The sequence below is a fragment of the Trachypithecus francoisi genome, unplaced genomic scaffold (genome assembly GCF_009764315.1).
Source record: "Trachypithecus francoisi isolate TF-2019V2 unplaced genomic scaffold, Tfra_2.0 Lachesis_group19, whole genome shotgun sequence".
Taxonomy (NCBI): domain Eukaryota; kingdom Metazoa; phylum Chordata; class Mammalia; order Primates; family Cercopithecidae; genus Trachypithecus; species Trachypithecus francoisi.
The window spans coordinates 22,356,450-22,375,849 of record NW_022681464.1 but is presented as its reverse complement, the minus strand read 5'-3'; the positions used below and the strand labels follow the sequence as shown (position 1 = coordinate 22,375,849).

At 37.1% G+C, this 19,400-nt stretch overlaps 1 protein-coding gene across 1 annotated transcript in view; it reads left to right on the top strand.

Moving 5' to 3' along the window:
- The first annotated feature begins 147 nt into the window (after positions 1-147).
- ASXL3 (ASXL transcriptional regulator 3) overlaps positions 148-19,400 on the top strand; it is a 171,945-nt gene continuing 152,692 nt past the window's right edge. Inside the window, 1 exon segment of the mRNA XM_033178027.1 lies at positions 148-341. Coding sequence (XP_033033918.1) covers positions 288-341 — 54 coding nt within the window. The 5' untranslated portion in view covers positions 148-287.

Sequence of the window (19,400 nt, the reverse complement as noted above, 5' to 3'; positions counted from 1 at the left end):
CCGCCCCTTGCTCGGGCCCCGCAGCCGCCGCCGCCGCCGCCGCCGCCCCCGCCCCCGGCCCGCCCGCCGCGCGCCGCCGCTGCCGCCGCCGCCGCGCGCCCCCACCCACTCCACCCCACCCCCTCGCTCCATCCCTCCCACCCGCCGCCGCCGCCGCCGCCCGCGCACCTCCCCCCGCGGAGCGAGTGCGGGTCACCGGGTCACTGGGTCATTGTCTCCGCGCCCGAACCCCGAGCACCCCGTGGAATCCCCCACGTCATCATCAGAACCATCAATGAGATGCAAACATGAAAGACAAGAGGAAGAAGAAGGACCGCACCTGGGCCGAGGCTGCCCGCCTGGTACGTACCGCCCCCCACCCGCCGCCCGCGCCTCCCGCCGGCCCCGCAGTTCGCCCCGCGCCGGTCCGCGGCGGTGGAGACGGCCACTTCCAGCCCGAGCCGGCGCCCGCTCGCCGGGCTCCTGCTCTTTGTTATTCTGCGGGAGTGGGCTCGCCTGGGGGCCCCTGTGTATGTGCGTGCGCGCGCGGAGGGGCGCAGCGATTATCTACGGGAGCCCCGCGTCCGGGACCGCCCGGGACACTTCTCCCCGTACTTCGCTCTCGGGGCTGGGCTGTGCCTTCTCCACGGGTGAATTTCCGAGCGCTCAGCGCCGCTAGACTTCCCTCTCTGCCGCTCCGGAGACCTTTGTGTGGCAATTACCACTCCCTCCCGGCCCCTCCACCCCCCGGAATTTCATCAATAACTCTGTGCAGTCTGTGTGTATGTTCGGCGTTTGTGAGTTCAAACATTTTACACGTGCATGCACGGTGTGTGTCCGATACGGACTTGTGGGGCGTGTGCATGTGGGCTAGGTGGTTGCGTGTCTGTGTGCCGTGTCGTGTGCATTATGTGTGCACACTGATACGTGTATGTTTTGTGTGGTTCCAGTTCGTTTGTGTTTGCAGGTATTGTGCTCTGCTCGATGTTTGTGTGTACATTCTGTGCACGTGTGTGCAATTTGTGAGTGTCTGTGTGTATGTGTGTTTGGTGAAGTTGGGTCAGTGTCATTTATAGTGGGAGGTTATTAAGAGTGTACAGCTAGGTGTATTTTACTGCTGGCTTCCTGGGCGGTGTTACTTGACTGCTTTTCCTTTTCTTTAACCTTTCGGAGCTTACGTTTTAATCATCGAAAGAATGTCTCTATAGAAATGCCGGTTGGCAGAGGGGCGTCGGCGTCTTTGGTTTGATGCATGTATATGTGTGGGTTTTTCTTTTCTTTCTTTCTTTTTTCTCCCTATCTTCTTCTTTTAAAGGACAGCTGTGAAAGGATTTTTCAAAAGGATATTTCTGTACAGTGTGTCTCGGGAATGCCAGGCATTACATTTGAAGCTAAGCCTTTCAGGGTTTTGGCTGCATAAATTAAATATTTATTCACCAACTTACTATCTGGTATAAATTGGCCAAAAGAAAGCAGACTGCGTGCAGCGGGGGTTTTGGGAGGGGGGAGTAGGACATGTTATTGGGTTGACTTTGTAAAGATTGTTTTACTGTAACTGTAGTCATTTTGAAAAGCATTTGAGTAACTACATTATGCTCAAGGAGAACATTTGTCAAAAGTAATTATCTGAGTTTGGTTGAAGGGCCTTGCTCTGGTATGTATCTGGATTCTAGCAAAGGGTTTTAGATAATTGGCCCTATTACCCAGCGAAGAAGTGACAAAGTCCTTTTTAATTGCAATCTAGTTATTGGTAGCTGGAGTGCCCAGGTCCCTTTACTTAATCTCTTAATTTTGTAGCGTTATTTCTCCCCTTATCTGTGATTATGTTAATCGCTAAATCTCTCACGCTGTGGATGAATGGGCAGGTGATAGTGATTCTTTAATGAACTGCATCTGGAAGAGGAAACTAAGTTGTCGAGAAAATGTGAGAAGTAAGCAGTAAGTGTTAAGTAGATGCCAGATTGATGTTATCACTGAGTTTTTGCTGGAGCATAGTACATTACTTATTGTTTGCTCGGCCATTAATTCAGAATTGTGTGGGGACGTGCAAGGCTTCTGAAAATGCATTATTCAGGTTTCGTGGAGTGGCAATCAAGTACTATTAGAGAGCTTCAGTGTATATTTTAAGCAAGTGAGCAATGAGTTGATTTATAAATATTTAAAAATAATGATTCATGAATTAGCCATATCTGCCTGCAGAGAATTATTTAATAAATAACATTACTCTGATGGAATTTAAAGCTAGCCATTTGTATTCAATCAGTATATGTTACTATTCTTGAAGATACTGTGTTTTATTTGATCTAATAATGATATATCTGCATTGATAGAATTTGAAAGAGATTTCTAAGTCACAGGTTTTTGTTGAAAGTTGGATTTTCCTCTCGAAAAGTTCATTGATGGGAAAAGACACACTAGGAGTCATCAACACAAAAGAACGATAGACCAGATGTCTCTGTTTTAACCAGACATATTGAACTAGTAGTTATGGTAATTTTTCAATTTGGTTCAACTTATTTTTCCCCTGGTAGTTGTATAAATGTGTATGTGTTCAAAATGTGACAGCTAAAATCAAATACTGAATAAAATTGCAAGGAATTGTACTGGAAATGTCATTTTCAGAAATGTATGATTTGTGTAAGTAACTTATCTAATTATTATTTTGTGAAGAAGGGGGAAATTGATCCATTTGGTTAATGGTGATAACTGGTCACCATTAACCAAATTAATATTTGGTTAATTTTCATTTTCTCTTTATGATTACATGAATGCATATGGACTTGAACTCTCTTCTAAACTTGCATGATAAGTTTTACTTTTATAATGGATAGTATTTCTTTATACTCAATTAAAATAAGATATTTTAAGCATTTCTGTGATATAGATACTATCATTTTGTGTTTTACTATGCTCCTGATGATTTTGCTGCTGTTGTTAGGGACTTTTAGCCTTTTCTTCATCAAATGTTAAATGAGGTGCCTGATTTTAAAAGTAAAGATTCAGGATGGATAGAAATATATAACTCAATATGTGGTTTTTGCAATAAATGAACTAAAGAGAGAGTACTCAAGTTAACATTATGAATGATGATCTTCCAATTAATGCAGAATATGTTATATATCTCTCTCTTGCTGGAGTGAGTGTGTGTATGTGCGCATGCATGTGTGTGATTTTCTTGAAAGATAGGACATCAGGGGAGAGGAAATGCAAAATAGATATTTTGAACCATGACCAAGGGCTTATGTATAAATGTAGCTTTGCCTTCACTTAAAGAAAAATATATGTGGAAGAGAATATTTCTTTCTAGTGTAACTAAGACTTTCCAGTTCACAACAGAATTTCTATTTTCTTTCTTTGTGAGAAAAAGTATATGGTTTCCAAATTTGTAAACTCTTGAGTGGCAACTCTAGGGATTGTGTTTTAGATATAGATGCAGCTATCAAGCTATATCATTTTCCTCAAAGAAGTATGTAATGCTTACATGTGTTAGGCTTGCTTACTCTATGAAAGAAGGAGTGGTGGTATAATTTGCCTGTGTTTCAGGAATGCAGTGATTATTAACAGGCTGCCATTTTAAAACAGTAATACCACATCTTTTTTTTCCCCTTCTTTTTTCTCCTGCCCTGCATCAGTTGCAGAAATTTCAGCCTTTAGCCTCCTCCCCTCCCCCACAGCCTTCTGCAGTTGTAGTTGTTACTTTGCGCATTGCCATTTAATATGGAGTCGGCTCCCAAACCAGATGCATTTTCATCTGTTTTATCTGCTCTTCTAAGGTTGTAGAGTCTCAGAGGATCCCACAATCACATGGAAGTATCTTCTGTCTTAATATTTGTAGACCACAATAAGAATAAAAATCAAAATCGTAACTCATGTCGAGCTGGGGCTTTGACTTTAATCCTTTTGACTTTTATCTCAAGTCTTCACTCTGTTACTATAAATACAGTTTAAACCATTGTGAAACGATCTTCATGCTTCTTTGTAAAAAATGGGGATTTGACAGGACTTTGTTTTACTGCACTAAGGGGTTTCTTTGTTACTGGCTTAACACAGAACATACTGTTATTTATATATTTATTCTAGGTTAATTCTTTTTTTGACATGCAAAAATATTGCTTTGAGAAGTGCTTTTTGATATCTTCATCACTTTGTTCTATAGGGAATGCTGCTTTTAAGATAATAGTTTAATGTATTAATTTGTTCCCTGAGTTTCCCTTTATTTGTTTTATTCCTTACAATCTTTGTTTAGTCTCAGTGACACCTGAAAATAAATCTTAACTATTTCAATAGCTTTGTGCTTGGTAACATGGCTGATTCATTTACTTGTAGTTTAGATACATTCACACAGATAATGAACATTAGTTTGTTGGTTGGTTTTTTTTTCTCTCTCTCTCTCTGTGTGTGTGTGGTGTGTGTGTGTGTGTTTCTTGGTAGTTCAAGGTGACCTTTGGGTAAAAAATTTTTAATGACAAATTCACCTCATTGTTGGAAGAAAACAGGCACATAACCTTTTACGACACAGCAGGGTTACTGCAGGTTTTAAATCAATTAAAATTTGGTGAATCATATTGTGTTAAAAATTAATCTACACTGTGCAAAACATTCACACAGATTTCGTTTAATTAATAAAGGAAATCTGTGTGAATGTTTTGCACAGTGTAGATTGTTTTGCATAATGCATTACATTCTAAATAAATTGTTAGGGTTTCTATAAAATAAAGCTGAATGGTATTGGTAGTTGTTAAAATTTTTAAAAAGCAATTCATAATTGTGTAATTTACTGGTTGCCTTACCTTTTGTCTTTGTATTTGAGAAATAAATACAATTTTTCAGGAGTGATAAGCATGGTGATGGGGAGAGGGTGTGTACTGCCATTGACATTTTCTCACCGTGTTAATGGTACTTTGATTTTAGGTTATAATCAGGCATTCTTAAGAGCTGAAAAATTTTGGCATGTGATTTGGGTCACCGCAAAGGTACACAAGAGCATAATTGACAATGCAGTTGGATCATGAACCTGGCGAATACAGTTTTGCAAATGTAGTTTTATTTTTAATCACTAAAATTTCAGTTGGTTTGATTCAGCTATTTTCTGTGGTCTGCACATAGCATCATCTCTTTATATCTATACTTCATCATCTCTTCTTTCAAACATGGAACCTAGATTTCTGTTTTACAGTTTGAAAGATAAAAAAGAGTTTAATGATCTCTATGCCTATTTAGAAAGAATATGAGTTTCAAGCTGAATAAAAATGTACTTGAAAGAATGAGTAATGTGAACTTAGACCTGGTGTTTAGGTTGTTAATTTTTTATTTCCTGCTGACATGAAAGTGGATTTTAAGAATTGATTATTTCTTAAGTTTTTCTTTTTTTTTTTTCAAATTCCTGGGTAACAGATGATTTCTTAGATGCCAGAAATGGGCTATTTTCTAGGTGTACTGTGGCTTTTAGACTTGTAGAGTTGTACCTGGAAGGGAATTTCACTACAGAGAAGTTAACTGATAAAGGGATTGAATTCAACATTTAATAAGGTAGTGATTTTTAAACTTCACTGAAATGCATTGGAGAAGTGAAATATGGCCCCTAAACACGTTGCAGGCTCCTACATATATGATTCAGATGCTGTAGAGGATAAAAAGATATATCCTTAAGCAGTATAAAGTTTGGTAGAGGAACAAGAAAAAGTGGAGGATGACTGAGCTGACACCATCTGTAGGTGACACATGAATGATCAAGCAGGTGCTCATTTACAGATTTACAGAAGGCAGAAGCTATGTGGTATGTGGTGATCGTGGAATGCTCAGTGGATTAGATTAAACTTGGTTTGGCCTTGAAATATGAGTAAGTTTAAGCAGGTGAAGAGAGAGCATTCTAAGAAGAGAGAACGACATGGGCAGAGGTGAGGTGCAGGCAAGAAGATAGGGGTGACGAGTGGAGGAATCTAGATACCAGAAGACTTGGGGGCATAGGCACTGGGATAGAATTGAAAATGTAATTGTGATCAGACTGGGGAGGGATTTAAAGCCATTTTAATATTCAGTGAGTTTTACTATGGGGCTGTTGTAGTTAGGTGGTGATAGAAAGGGAATTAAAGACTTACTCCCCATTCCCCCCCGCACACACAAAGAAGCACAAAACAAAATGAATATCACTTATGTCATAAGTCTTATGACATACATTTGTACAGTGATGGAGGATGCAACAGTGGTCTGAGGGTGTTTCTGAATGTTTTCATTACTTGGTACTAAAGAGTCTGAAAACAAAATTAAATGATACAATTTAATTCTGTCTCATGTCCTTTACCAAATGAGGCAAAGTGAAAAAAAAGTCAGTAAATTATATGCATTACATTTGTGTAAGACTTCTTAGAGCACTCTGTTCCCTAAAATACCCTGTTGAGATTGGTCAGTAGCTAGGACTATCCCAGTAACTGTTTCTGAGAGTGGTTTAATGATATCCCCAATATCATCATCCTGTCTATAAAACGCAAGGCTGGGACAATATATATATGTGTGTCTGTGCATGCACATACATACACATATATACACATTTTATGTTTATATGTATGTGTGTATATGTATTGTGTATGTGTGTCTGTGTGCGTGTATGTATGTATAATTTTTTTCTATGTAACCTCTCATTTAAAAAAAAAAACACACACACTGATGTGAATTTAATTGATCTGTTGCATGGAAGCATAGGGAGGGCCCGAGTCTATGTCATACTTATTCCCTGCCTTTCGGGTTGCCTACATATGTATTCTCCTCCTTCAGTCCCTTCCTCTCACCCTCTCTTCCTCGTTCCTTCCCTCTTTTCCTTCTGACATTCTGCTTGAAATTATTATCTTCCTTTACATTTTCAACTTTTCCTTTAAAGTTCATCAGTGGCAGATCCTGGCTCCTTCCTGATAGGGCCAGGAGGAGGGGCATCCGTATACAACCACTTTCAGCTATTTGCCAGCACTGAGTGCTTTGATTGTTCTGCTTTTGTCCCTGCACAGTTGGTAGCTGCCAAAATCTAGCCCTGACGGAAACTTTCCCTGAAGAGCCCTTGGGGAACAAATAGAAACATTATATGATTAGCCACATTGTTTTCATTATTAAACCAATCTACATAAAGGGGTAGCAATTAACAGCTTTATCAATCTGAACTTAGACACCTACCTCTCCTCTTCCCTCAGTATTCCCACTTGAAGTAGTAACAATTAACTGTTGCTGGTTTTAATGTCAGCAAGTGACAACACTAAATTGGGAATAGGCACTTCTCCTGGTTGATTGACATATAGCCCTCTGACACATTCTTTTGTAGTTTTAAGGCAAATTTATGCCCTGAGGTTAGCACCAAAGGGCTTGTCAGAACATTGCCTTTAATAGCTGAAATATATAACTTAAATGACATCCAAGACCTTAGCTTTGGTGGAACTTTTAGAATCTGAGGAATTCACCAAGGCAGTGCAATTTAGACTCAGTGGACAGGCTTAGAAATTGTAAGCTTTTCCTAAATATATACATGTATAATTTATGATACAATTATTTATCATTGCTTTATTTTGCATATCTGTAGCGTAAATTAGTCCAGAGAAAACTAGATTATGATTTTTTAAAACAATTGCACAATTGGTATTTTTGACAAGTACATGCATTCCATTTTTCTTCATGCATCTGTTTATTTAAAAAATAAAAGTCAATCATCATAATTATTTCTGACTTATAGAAGGGAACAGGATGGACCATCCTTTATTCAGAAGGTGAATGGCATTTCTAAGATACTATTAACCATAATGTATTAGAACCTATTTTAATAATTTTCAGGAAATAGAAATAGAAATTGGATCTTTGGGTTTGTTTTCCAGCTCAGTCATAGAGTCATGATACAGTGAGGCTGTTGTTTATTCTTCATTTTTTTAATATCAAAAATAAATTACTACATATGTAATCTGCACATACATCAAATCCTTGTTGACATAGCCACAGAACTAAGTCACTGCCTGGAACATCAGGACACTGTGACCCTCCACTCCCACCACCACCCCAAATGTCCACACAACAAATAAACCCTTATTTTAACAAGTATATATAATAAATTGCCTTCTTTTTTAAAAAAATGTATTATATCTTCAAAACCTTGCAATTAGAAATTGTTGTAATATTTTTCTTTTCATTTCTTGTCCCTCTCATTTGTAAATCTTAGAAATTTAATTAATTTTTAAAAATCAGATTTCTTGATGATTTTCTTAATGGTTTCATTTCTCTTTCCATCACTTTTAACTCTTTGCTACTCACTTGAGTGTCCCCTTCTCTCAGCTGCCCCTTGAGTGTTGGTACATTTCAGCATATTTCCTCCCCCTTCTCTTTGCCCCACACCCTTGGTCAGCTTGCCTCGCCCAGTGGCAAGTCTTCTCTGATGAGGATGTCAGCCCTGATCTTTCCCCTGAATTTTAGGATTTTGTTAATAATTTCTTTTGTCTATCTTCATGTATTGTGGATATTTCAAATGAAATTTATCCAGTTCATTTAAACATTTATTGGATACTTTCAACAATTGTGTCATGCATTGGGCAAAGAAGAATGTGACAGCATTCCTGTCTATTACGGGGTTATCTTTGTGTTCCTAAGCACATGGTGTCCAGAGAAAGTGGTAGATTCTGTCTTCTGAATATAGCTCACATTTAACTCCTCCTCTTTTCATTCACTACATCTTACTTAGTTCTGACCTTCCAAATAGTTGTGTCTCTGATCTCTTTTCCAAATCTTACTCACTGAAGCTGTAGTTATTTTTAAAGAACAGTTATAATCTTACTGAGTCATTCCTGTTTAAAACGTTTGTGATTACCTTTAAATGAAAGTACCTGAGGCCATAAGAAGCCCTTTTCAATACTGACAACACTGTTTTAAAGTGATAAATTATTGCATTTTCTAATAATATACAGAATTTAGCATGTTTTATTTATTATACACCACACCACCCCTCCCATATTGTAGCAATTTCTACAGCCTTAGATTTATGTTCTATTCTTTTAAAACACATCAAACTAGTTATTTTTAACATTAGTTAATTGATTACATTTATCAGCTTATTTAATCAACTTCTATGTTCAACTTTCTTATATCACACTCCCTCTTTCTAAATTGCTTTTCACAGCTTTATAATTTTTATGTGAAAGTCTTTGGGTAGCAAACATTCTTAGTTTTTATGTGGTGAAAAGGTTTTGTTTTGCATTCACCTTTAAAAATATTTTTTATTAAACTTTTTAACTTTGAGATACAGACTCACATGAAGTTATAAAAATTAGAAAATAAAAGGATGAGTAGATGGTCACAGATCCTCTCCCTGTCATTCTTACTCTCTCTTGAAATCCTTCCTATCCTCAAAAAATTGAATCTGAATACAGTCAAGATTGGGTACAAAAGTAATTAAAAGCCACCCTTTTGAAGCATTATCCCCTGAATTTGTGGATTACAATTAAAAAAATAAAAGGAGAAACTTAGTAGGAAAAAACAAAAAGATCTCATGTTACCCGCACCTTTGAATGATAATTTAGCTAGTTATAAAAGTCAGCTGATAATTTTTTATCCTTAGTACTTTGGAAATGTTCATTTGTCATGTTCATGCATCAGTGGATGTGATGTCTGCTCTACTGTGAGTTATATTGTTATTCTTAAAGAGGTATAATATACATTCTGTATCTGATAGTTGCTACAGGTTCTCTTTTATTTTTGAAGTTGTACGGTTTTAATACTCTGTCTTAATGTTTATGGGTGGACTTGACTTTATTCTACTTAGTGTCTATGTGTGTGTATATATATATATGCTTTAAAATGTGGATCATGCTGTGGTATATAACTTATTGATTGCATTGTGTCACTGTCAGTCTATTAATTTTTTGAAGTATTTTAAGATTCCCCTTAATATCTAGCAAATTGTTATCTAGCTTATGGGTTGGGGATGATGCAAGAACAATGGGGAAAGGACTCCCTTAATTCTGTACATGATACAGTGATGAATGTATTGGTTTTATTATTCAGAATTGTGGACTGTAAGCAACAGAATACAGCTCTTCCTAATTTGAGTAGAAAAGGAGCAGGGTTTTTTTTTTGTTTGTTTTTTTGGAGGTCATAAAGTATATCATATAATCAAAAAGGATCTGGAGAATGAGGCCTGACAAATAGGGATCAATAGAGGCTGGGCAGAAAAAACACACAGACAAGGTCATGCTTCAAGAATGGTCTAGTTGGAATATTGCTATGGGCACCAATAATAGTCACCACCATAACTCCATCCTTATTACATGAGACACTGCCAGTGTTCCCCATATGTCATGATTAGTCTCATAATTTGCTGTCTTTGCACCCCATGTTGAAGATTAAAATACATATTGAGGAGAATCAAATTGGCGGACTCTAGGTCCCGTGTCTGTACCTTAGCTGCCAGAGAGCGACGAGAAAGTATATATGGCCCCTTCAACTCCTGTAGTGCAATATCTCCATTTGAATTTTCATAGCAACAATAAAGTCCACAACATTAAGGCTGAATGCCTTATCCCTTTCCCACTCCCATCAAGTTTTCTCTTCCTTTCTTTCATTTCCCAGTAAAGCCACCACCATTTCCACATTTGTTCAAGCCACAAACCCTCTTGTCAGTGTTATACCTTATTATGTTTTTTTTATACCCAGTAAATCACAGACTTCTGCCACCTTCATCTTTTTTCTTCTACTCTGAATTCAGATCCTTGTTTTTAAATGCTACACTTATATATCCATTTCCACTGTCATTGACCTTAATTCAGGCTGTATATGGGTTATGGAGACAGTGTAGATTAATGATGGTCCTAAGAGTCAGGCAGATTTGAGTTTGAGTCCAAATTCTGCCACTTTCTATGTGTTTGACCTTGAGAAAGTTACATAACATCTCTCAATTTTATTTTCATTGTGTAATAAAGTAATAATAATATCTACCTTAAAGAGTAGTTGGAGTATTTAAGATAACGTGTGTAGTGTAATTTTGTGTCTGACGTTAAAGATGCCAGTTAATGTTAGTATCTGGTAGCTTCCATCTTGCGAAGTTCCTGCAACAACTTTATAATTAGTTTCACTGACTCTAGAATTACCTCCTCTGAGAATGATTCTTTTTGCATTTACAATCACTTATTTAAAAGTGAGACTGGTTCATGGTACCCGCTTTGAGTCTAAGTACTGTAGGAAATAGATGGTATTACTCTGAAGGGGTGATTGAAGAAAGTTAGGGTACAGTAAGAGAAAAGAACAGGATATAGTGAGGAAAAAAAAGGCTTGCTCTGACTTTCAAATCAAGATAACTGTTTTCTAGTACATTGATTACAACACAGATTGGAAATGTTTGCAAAGTAAATAATCTCCTTTATATGTGCTAGTAAACTCTTCTTAAACTTAGTGTTGTAGCCTTCTTTTAAGAGTATAGGAATTCTATATGATGGAATAACCTTAGTATATCAATCATAACATTTTTACTAAAGGACAGTAATACCTTTATCACAAATTAATAATAACAATAAGAACTAGTAATGATTGGGTACTTATGTGCTTGATGCTGAACTAAACTTGTTATATGCGTTATATTGCTTAATCCTATGAGTAAACCTAGGAGACATTTTATAATATTATTCACATTTTTCAAATGAAGAAATTGAGATTTAGAGTGTGTGTTAGTTGAGTTTCTCCCAGTTACAAGTGGAACAAATTTAACTCAAATTAGTTTAAGGAAAAAGGCTCACATAATGGAGAAATCCAGGAATGAACTTCAGTTCTAGGTGATGTAGGGACTTAGAGAATGTCATCAAAGTATTTGCTTTCTGTGGTTTTTTTTGGCTTTGTTTTTTTCTTGGCTTCATGGTGTAGGCAGGTATTGGACAAGATAAAATGGCCACTGGCACCACCTACATATGTTGTCAAACCTTAGTCAGGACAGCCTAAAGACAATCTAAGTCTCTTTTCCTCTCCCCAGCCCGTATCTCTCTCTTATTTTTTAAATGCCAATCCCAAAGAAGATTTTACTTTATCCTTGCTTGGCTGATATGCCCATTCCTGCACCAACAGCAATGGCCAAGATCAGGTATCATGATTCATTGCTATACAAGGATCACATAGAGAAGAGGAAAATTACACAAAAGCACCAATAAAAGGCAGATGGAAAGTATGCTGGAAAAACAAATTATAAATGACATTGCCTTTGCTGTACAGACGGTGAATTAACTTGCTTAGCTTGTAAGTTGTGGAGGAATGATTCTAATGTAGGTCTGCCTGACTTTAGACCTTAAGTGTTCTAATGTAGGTACTCTTCGTTCATTACTTCTGGTATTATTTTTATGATATTTATTTTATGCTAAATATATGTTAAAGCTCAGGCAGGCGTTATAAAGAACCTAAATATCTCTTTGGTCTGTTTCTACTGAAGCCTACTTTCCTGATTTAGAGGCTAGAAGTTACCATGGATGATTTCTGTTCTATATTCCCCCACAGACAAGTTTCTTTATGGTTATATAGGAATAGTCTATATATAATATTTATAATATAGTGTGACACAATTTAGAATCCAAGTACTATTTAGATCTTAACACACTAAAATATACATTTCTTCGTGGAGCTTCCAGGTACCTTCTGGATGCAAGTAAATATTTTTATTCACCATCTAAAATGCCCAAGAAGAACCTTTATTGATCATAATCCTTAGATGATATTAACTTACCACAGAGAACAAACGTTTCTTCTCCATTGAATGAATCCTCACTCGTTTTCTGAATATTGAGATTAGGTCAGCATCAGATAATGATTCCTTATTTCATGTAGAAATTTGTGGACATCACGGTCTTATTGCTGCCATTTTCTGTTTATTCATTTGACAACATTTCTCCTTCCCTAGAGCCCAAGTGAATTAAATGTAGTGTTTCAGAAATTTTTTTTTCTCTCCTTCTACCTCTTTATAACACATTTTACTTAGCTTTGTGGAAATTTATCTCTACTTTTTCAGCTTGGAAAGTGGATGGTCCTGAGAATTGATGTTTTTCATGCTCAGTCCTGGGCAGAGTTGCTACTATTTAAAGAGAAAACACATTTAGTCTAGATCCACCAGGATCTTTAATGAGAGAATGGGAAAAAGAAACATGCTGTTGAATGTAAACAAAAATATTATCTCCTATTCTCATCTTTTCTCCAATTTTTATTTCTTTGTCATTTTTTGCGAATGCTCTGTTTACACACCAAGTTCCAGTAACTAAATAGGAATAGATGGACTGTCAGCAGGAAAAAAAAATGAATGTATAAATCTAGATATCGCATTTCCTTTCAATCTTCTAATGACACTTTTTTTTTTTTTTTTTTGAGACAGAGTCTGGCTGTGTCATCCAGACTGGAGTGCAGTGGCAGGATCTTGGCTCACTGCAAGCTCCGCCTACTGGGTTCACGCCATTCTCCTGCCTCAGCCTCCTGAGTAGCTTAAGCAACAGGTACCTGCCACCTCGCCTGGCTAATTTTTTGTATTTTTAGTAGAGACAGGGTTTCACTGTGTTAGCCAGGATGGTCTCGATCTCCTGATCTCGTTGTCCGCCCGCCTCAGCCTCCCAAAGTGCTGGGATTACAGGCGACACTACTTATTTTTTTTTGGAATTCACTGTTTTCTGAGCTCAGCTTCATAGTAGGAAATGCACTCATGAAAGTTAAACACATTTTTCCATTGGTCAAAAGCTTTAGTGGAAAATGAAGCCCTTAATCCGGGGAGTCTACCTTCTCCTATCTTTGTATGAAATTTTATCTTTTATCTTCTTGGTGCTAGGTGCTAGTGGTAGGCAGTTCAGGTGGGAAAAGCAAATCTAAGCACATGAAAGGCATCATCTAGAGAAATGGGTGATAGGGAACCAAATAATGGGACTTTAATAAAACTGAAGTTTTTTTCATGTGTGTTTGTACATGTTTATATTAAATAGAATCTACAATGGAAAAAACATCTTTTAAGTTATTTAAATAAAAATCTTTCTCTGTCTTTAATACGTGAGCAAGTAGATATTACCTTATAAGCATTAGATTGATGACAGTTTTTTTCATTTTTCCTCCTTAGGGGACATGTGGTGGCATCATACTTCTTTGCTGCCTTGAATTAGGCATAACCATTTTTTTTTGTTACCTGTGACTTGCAGCTTTTACGGGTCAGTATTTTATTCACTTTATTGCTTTTCTGGTTGTATTGATCACAGAAGCTGGTGACAAGATGGAATTTCAGTTAACTTGCTTCTTGGCTGGAAATGTAGATGTCAGTGAGAAATAAGCATTTGTTTCGCTCTGCTGAGATTTTGGGGTTGATTTTTACTGTTGCATATCTCTGCCTATCCTGACAGAGTCAATCTTTATAAGAAAAACAGGTGTTTTTATTCCAGGCCACCCTTTACTTTTGTTTATGAGGCACTAAAATATATAATTACATGCTTCAGAGATCTGTTAGGAAAACAAAGTTAAGTCCCTTTGTTTTTTTTCCTTCTCCATTACATTAAATTGATTTGTAAAATCTTCCTTTCCAGTATCTATGTTTTGTTATTTTAAACTCATAAAACCAGTAAAAATTTTTTTCATTACAAGGGAAATCTTTTTGTATTCTGTCTTAAGATAATCTTGTTTATATTTTTGCCTTATAAAATAACTGTCTTTCCTCCCATTTGTCTACTGAGGAGGAAAGTTTTTTAACCAGAGAGAGTAGAACAATCATTGTTAACAAGGAATTGAATTCCAAGATTGTTGAAAAGATAGAGAAAGGGCACCTGGACATTTTAAATGAGTTCAAGTTCCCAAGTTGAGACAAATTGTGTTTCATTGAAAAGGTATGGCCAGATTTCCACACCACTGAGAAGGGGAAAGCAGACACTGTAGTAACAATACTTCTTTCTTCCTTTCTTTTCTTTCCTTTATCCCCCTATGCCACCTTTTTTTTTTTTTTTTTTGACCTAGGGGAGTGCTGGGAGAGAAGTACCCCCACCAGCAGATTATATTTCCCAGCCTGTCTGTCTCAGAGATTCCAGTCTATGTTTCCCATCCATTGAGGGCTCAGTTACCCTCGGGCTGTTTCCCACCAGTTTCCACTCTTCCCTAGATATCCCATACAGAAACTCCTGGCAGCTCACAGACTCCCCATTGAGCCCAACCCCTTCATGTAGGAAAAGGGGGGAAAAATGAAGAAAACTGGTCTTGAAAGCCTGCAGACTTTCATACCACAAGGAATGTGTTGACCACATGCATCTTAAACCAGACGAATGATGTTTGTTCAGTCCTTCAACTTATTGATATTCAGCCATATCTGTTTCATGCTGTAAACTAAAACCTCAAAACCAGGAGGTTTTTCCCAGTCCTTCTCACAAACAGGGATTACGTTGTAAATACACAGTCCCTTACATATTAAATTGTAATTTTGTTTATGGTGTAATTTATCTGCAGGGGGCATTGATTTTCACAGCAATCTCCTTTATCTTTAAAAATTTCAGCCTTTATATGGGTGTGCAGCCACTGAAATATTATAGGTGAGGCTATCTCTGAATTGCTAAGGTCACAAAACAAAATCTCCCATATTTTTGTTTTAATTTCCCATAATATGGAGCTGATGTATTTTACATTTATATTCCCTATTACTGGAACACCTACAGATTTTCCAGATGTTTGTATTATTATATGTCCTCCATACCTGATGGCAGGCATAGTTATCTTTTAAACCTGAATGCAAGGGTAATTAACAGCACTCTCAAAACTTTTTCTATAGATAGCTTACATTGAGAAGACGGATTCCTTGTGGGCCTAAACCCTACTGTCTGTAGCTGAGCGAATATAAGAGAACAACATCTGGCCTAATTTATCTTTACGCAAAATTTAATAGTGCTGAATGGCAACCTCTGGGAAAAAATCTAAGCAAGACTTGATGTGAGTCCTGATTAAGAGTTGGCTAATAGATAACTCTTACTTTGTATTTATTTTTTCAAAGGGATGATTGTTTTGATCACATCAGAGTTAATAATTTTTCTTCCTTCTGTCATCAAAATAAACGTGATATTATAGTATAATGAACTCCCAGCCTGGCTGTAAGCAGAACTCAGCTTGTAAAATCAGGACTAAGGAAGGCTAGGAAGCAACAGGGACTATCTGATTTCATGCAGAATCTTTTGTTGGCAAAGGCAAGTTTTAATACTCCATTGGCTTCTCAAAGAGATCCAACCCCTATTTCATACCAACAAATGCTGGCTGATTGAAACCAGTCCTGCTTGCTTATAAATATACCTTAATTCCTCTAGCACATAGTTTAAGAAGACCAGAAATGAGGGGTAAACTGGGGAGGGTTGGAAAACTTGGCTCATATTAAGGTAGGTAGTACATCAAGAAGCATGTAGAAATATTTGTCCTGAATTCATTTAACATAAATCTTAAAAATATATATATATATGGGGTTTCACTATGTTGACGAGGCCAGTCTCTCGAACTCCTGACTTCAAGTGACCTTCCCATCTTGGCCTCCCAAAGTGCTGGGATTACAGGCATAAACCACCATGCCTGGCCTATTTAGCACAAATCTTGATGCAGATATTTTAATTATATCATAATTGAGTATAGTAAATCAGGATGGGAGTTCTTTGACTTGGTTTGTGGTATAAACCATTATAGTAAATATTTATGCATGACTCAAATTGGAAACAGGAACACACATTTTGCTTAAGTCTACTGGTCTGTAGAAAGCCTGTGGTCTAAAATCTAAACTCTTAGGACACCTGCTTCATATTTTTTAAATGTTGGTCCTGTTTTTGAAGGCTTGGAATCGGGAATTTCTTCACCTATTACTCATCAATGTTTTAGGTAAAGAACTTTTACCACTAGAATTATTTATAACTTTGCCCGTGGACTCCCACTGTTGTAAAATGTTTAATTTTTTAGATATTACTTCTGGATGGATCAAGTGCATATTTAACAAGGAACTACAACCTGCTTCTCAGAATTTTTGTTTTTAAGAATTTGGGTTGCCAGTGATGAGGTTTTAGGAATCGCTATGGTTTTATTAATCTAAAGGAAGCAGATAAGTTAGCATCTGACTTAAAAGCGTTTATTGTATATCCTGTATCTTTTAAAAATACCCTATGAAAGGAATCAACTATGGGCTCAATAATTAGTATAATGAACACATTGGTTATGAATCTTTGGTCATCTAACCAATTTAATGAAAAGGAGAATTTATTGGAAGACTCATAAGTTATAAGCCATTGTGGCAAAGTGAGAGGTTCTAGGTAATACTTGGAAAGAATGAAAGTAGCTAGGACTCTCCCATCCTCTCTCTGCACAGTATGCTTATTTTCTGAGCCTGGCTCACATGCCTACGAACATAGCTTCCAGCAAATTTCAGGCTCTCCTCACATGGTATCATTACCAAAAAGTCATCAAGATGTGTTTTCTTGAGTTTTAGGGTTGTACATCCTGGAGAAGATTAATGATTGGTCCTCTTTGTGTCCCCAACTCCAGCCATTCCTCCTTCCCATCTTTAATTGGCAGCTCTTCAAGAATTGCTTATTCCTGAAGGAATATGACAGGAATATGTGAACTGTCAGCAATATAACAGCTTCCATTGAAACCAAAATGAGAAAGGGCATTCTTCGGCAGAAGGAAGTAGGGAATTGTGCACAGACAACAATAAACTGAGTACATCAATTCTTTCTTGTCTCCTTTTTTTTTTCATTAGGCAAGTATTACACACCTACCACGTGCTAGTTACTAGAAATATAGCAGCAAACACATATCAAGATGGTAACAATTCCATAGAATCTGAATGATAATACCACCACTAGAAATAGAGTAGGCAGGGGTCATTTCTATGTAGAGTAAATGAGCATTTTGAATGAATATGAAAGAAGATATATAGCTTAGTTCCTTCCTTTCATTTTAAATCCATTTCTAAGTAAATTAGATGCTTGCCACTCTCCCTTCCCCCACTGTAGTAAGCCAGAGAATAAGTGTCTCCAGCGATGGTAATGGCAAATTTTATCGTATTTCATTTTGGTGTATGTGTGTGCTTGGTGAATATTTGTTAAATAAATGAATTATTGAGGTGGTGGTGCTGTTGTCCATCTATAGTCAGGAGAAAATAATTACTATTAACTGTGACAAAATAAACATCATTGTCATTCTTCAACATTTAAGTGGACAGAATCAAATAATTTCGTATAACAAAGTCATTGTATACAATTATCTAAAGATATATTTTACAACTAATTTCTTCTGGCAGATACATCTGAATGCTGTGTCATTTCAGACTAGTTTGTGGGAATAACATTGAATAATTTTTCTGACTCAGATTGAATGATGAGTAATGTTTGCTTTGGAATAATTTCAGTCTTCCTGTATTTTATTTTCTTCACTATGATTACAGTATAAGGCACATAACTGTTTCTGTTGTTGGTTGAGTATTCATATTTGTTTTGTTTTTCAGCTGACCTTTGTTCTCTATTTCATTCATTCATTCATTCATTTATTCATTCATTCATTCATTTTGAGACAGGGTCTGGCTCTGTCACCCAGGCTGGAGTGCAGTGGCATGATCTTGACTTAATACAATCTCCACCTCTCAGACTGAAGAGATCCTTCCACCTTAGCCTCCTAAGTAGCTGGGACTTGGGCACGTGCCACCATGCCTGGCTAATTTTTGTATTTTTTGTAGAGACCAGGGTTTCACCATGTTGACCAGGCTGGTCTCAAACTCCTGAGCTCAAGCAGTCCACCCGCCTTGGCCTCCCAATGTGCTGGGATTAAAGACATGAGCCACTGTGCCTAGCCTTGAGCTGACTTTTAAATCAGCTGTTAACAACTATATAACTTATATAATACATGCATAAGTCATATAAATTACATAATATGTAGAGTCTCCAGGGTTACAATTGTTAACGCTAATATTTTTATATGGCGGGGATGTGGGTAGGACTTTATGGGAACATGTATATGTACACCACAGACACTGGAATATATGCATCCTCTCTATGTATTGTTCTTGAACATGTTTATTTTTACTTACCACTTTCTCATGGACATCCTCCCATGTCAGTACATATTGTCTTGTTCCTTACCCTATTCTTTCTATTATTTTATGGTATGTATGTACCCTCATTTATTTAACCAGCTCCCTCTTAGACTGTGTCTCATTATTTTGGAGTCATAATCTCATATAATGCTTCAGTGTACATGCAAGATAGGCTGTGGATTTTTGTAAGAAAAATACCTAAAGGTAGATGAGGTTCAGTAAGTGAGAGTGCCTGCCTTTTACATTTTAATAGTGCTGTTAAATTGTTCTCCAAGTGAACTTTTACCATTTGATACAAAACAGTATATTGTGATGGTGAAACACTTGGACAAGGAGGCATGGATTTGAATCCCAGTTCTGCTTCTTA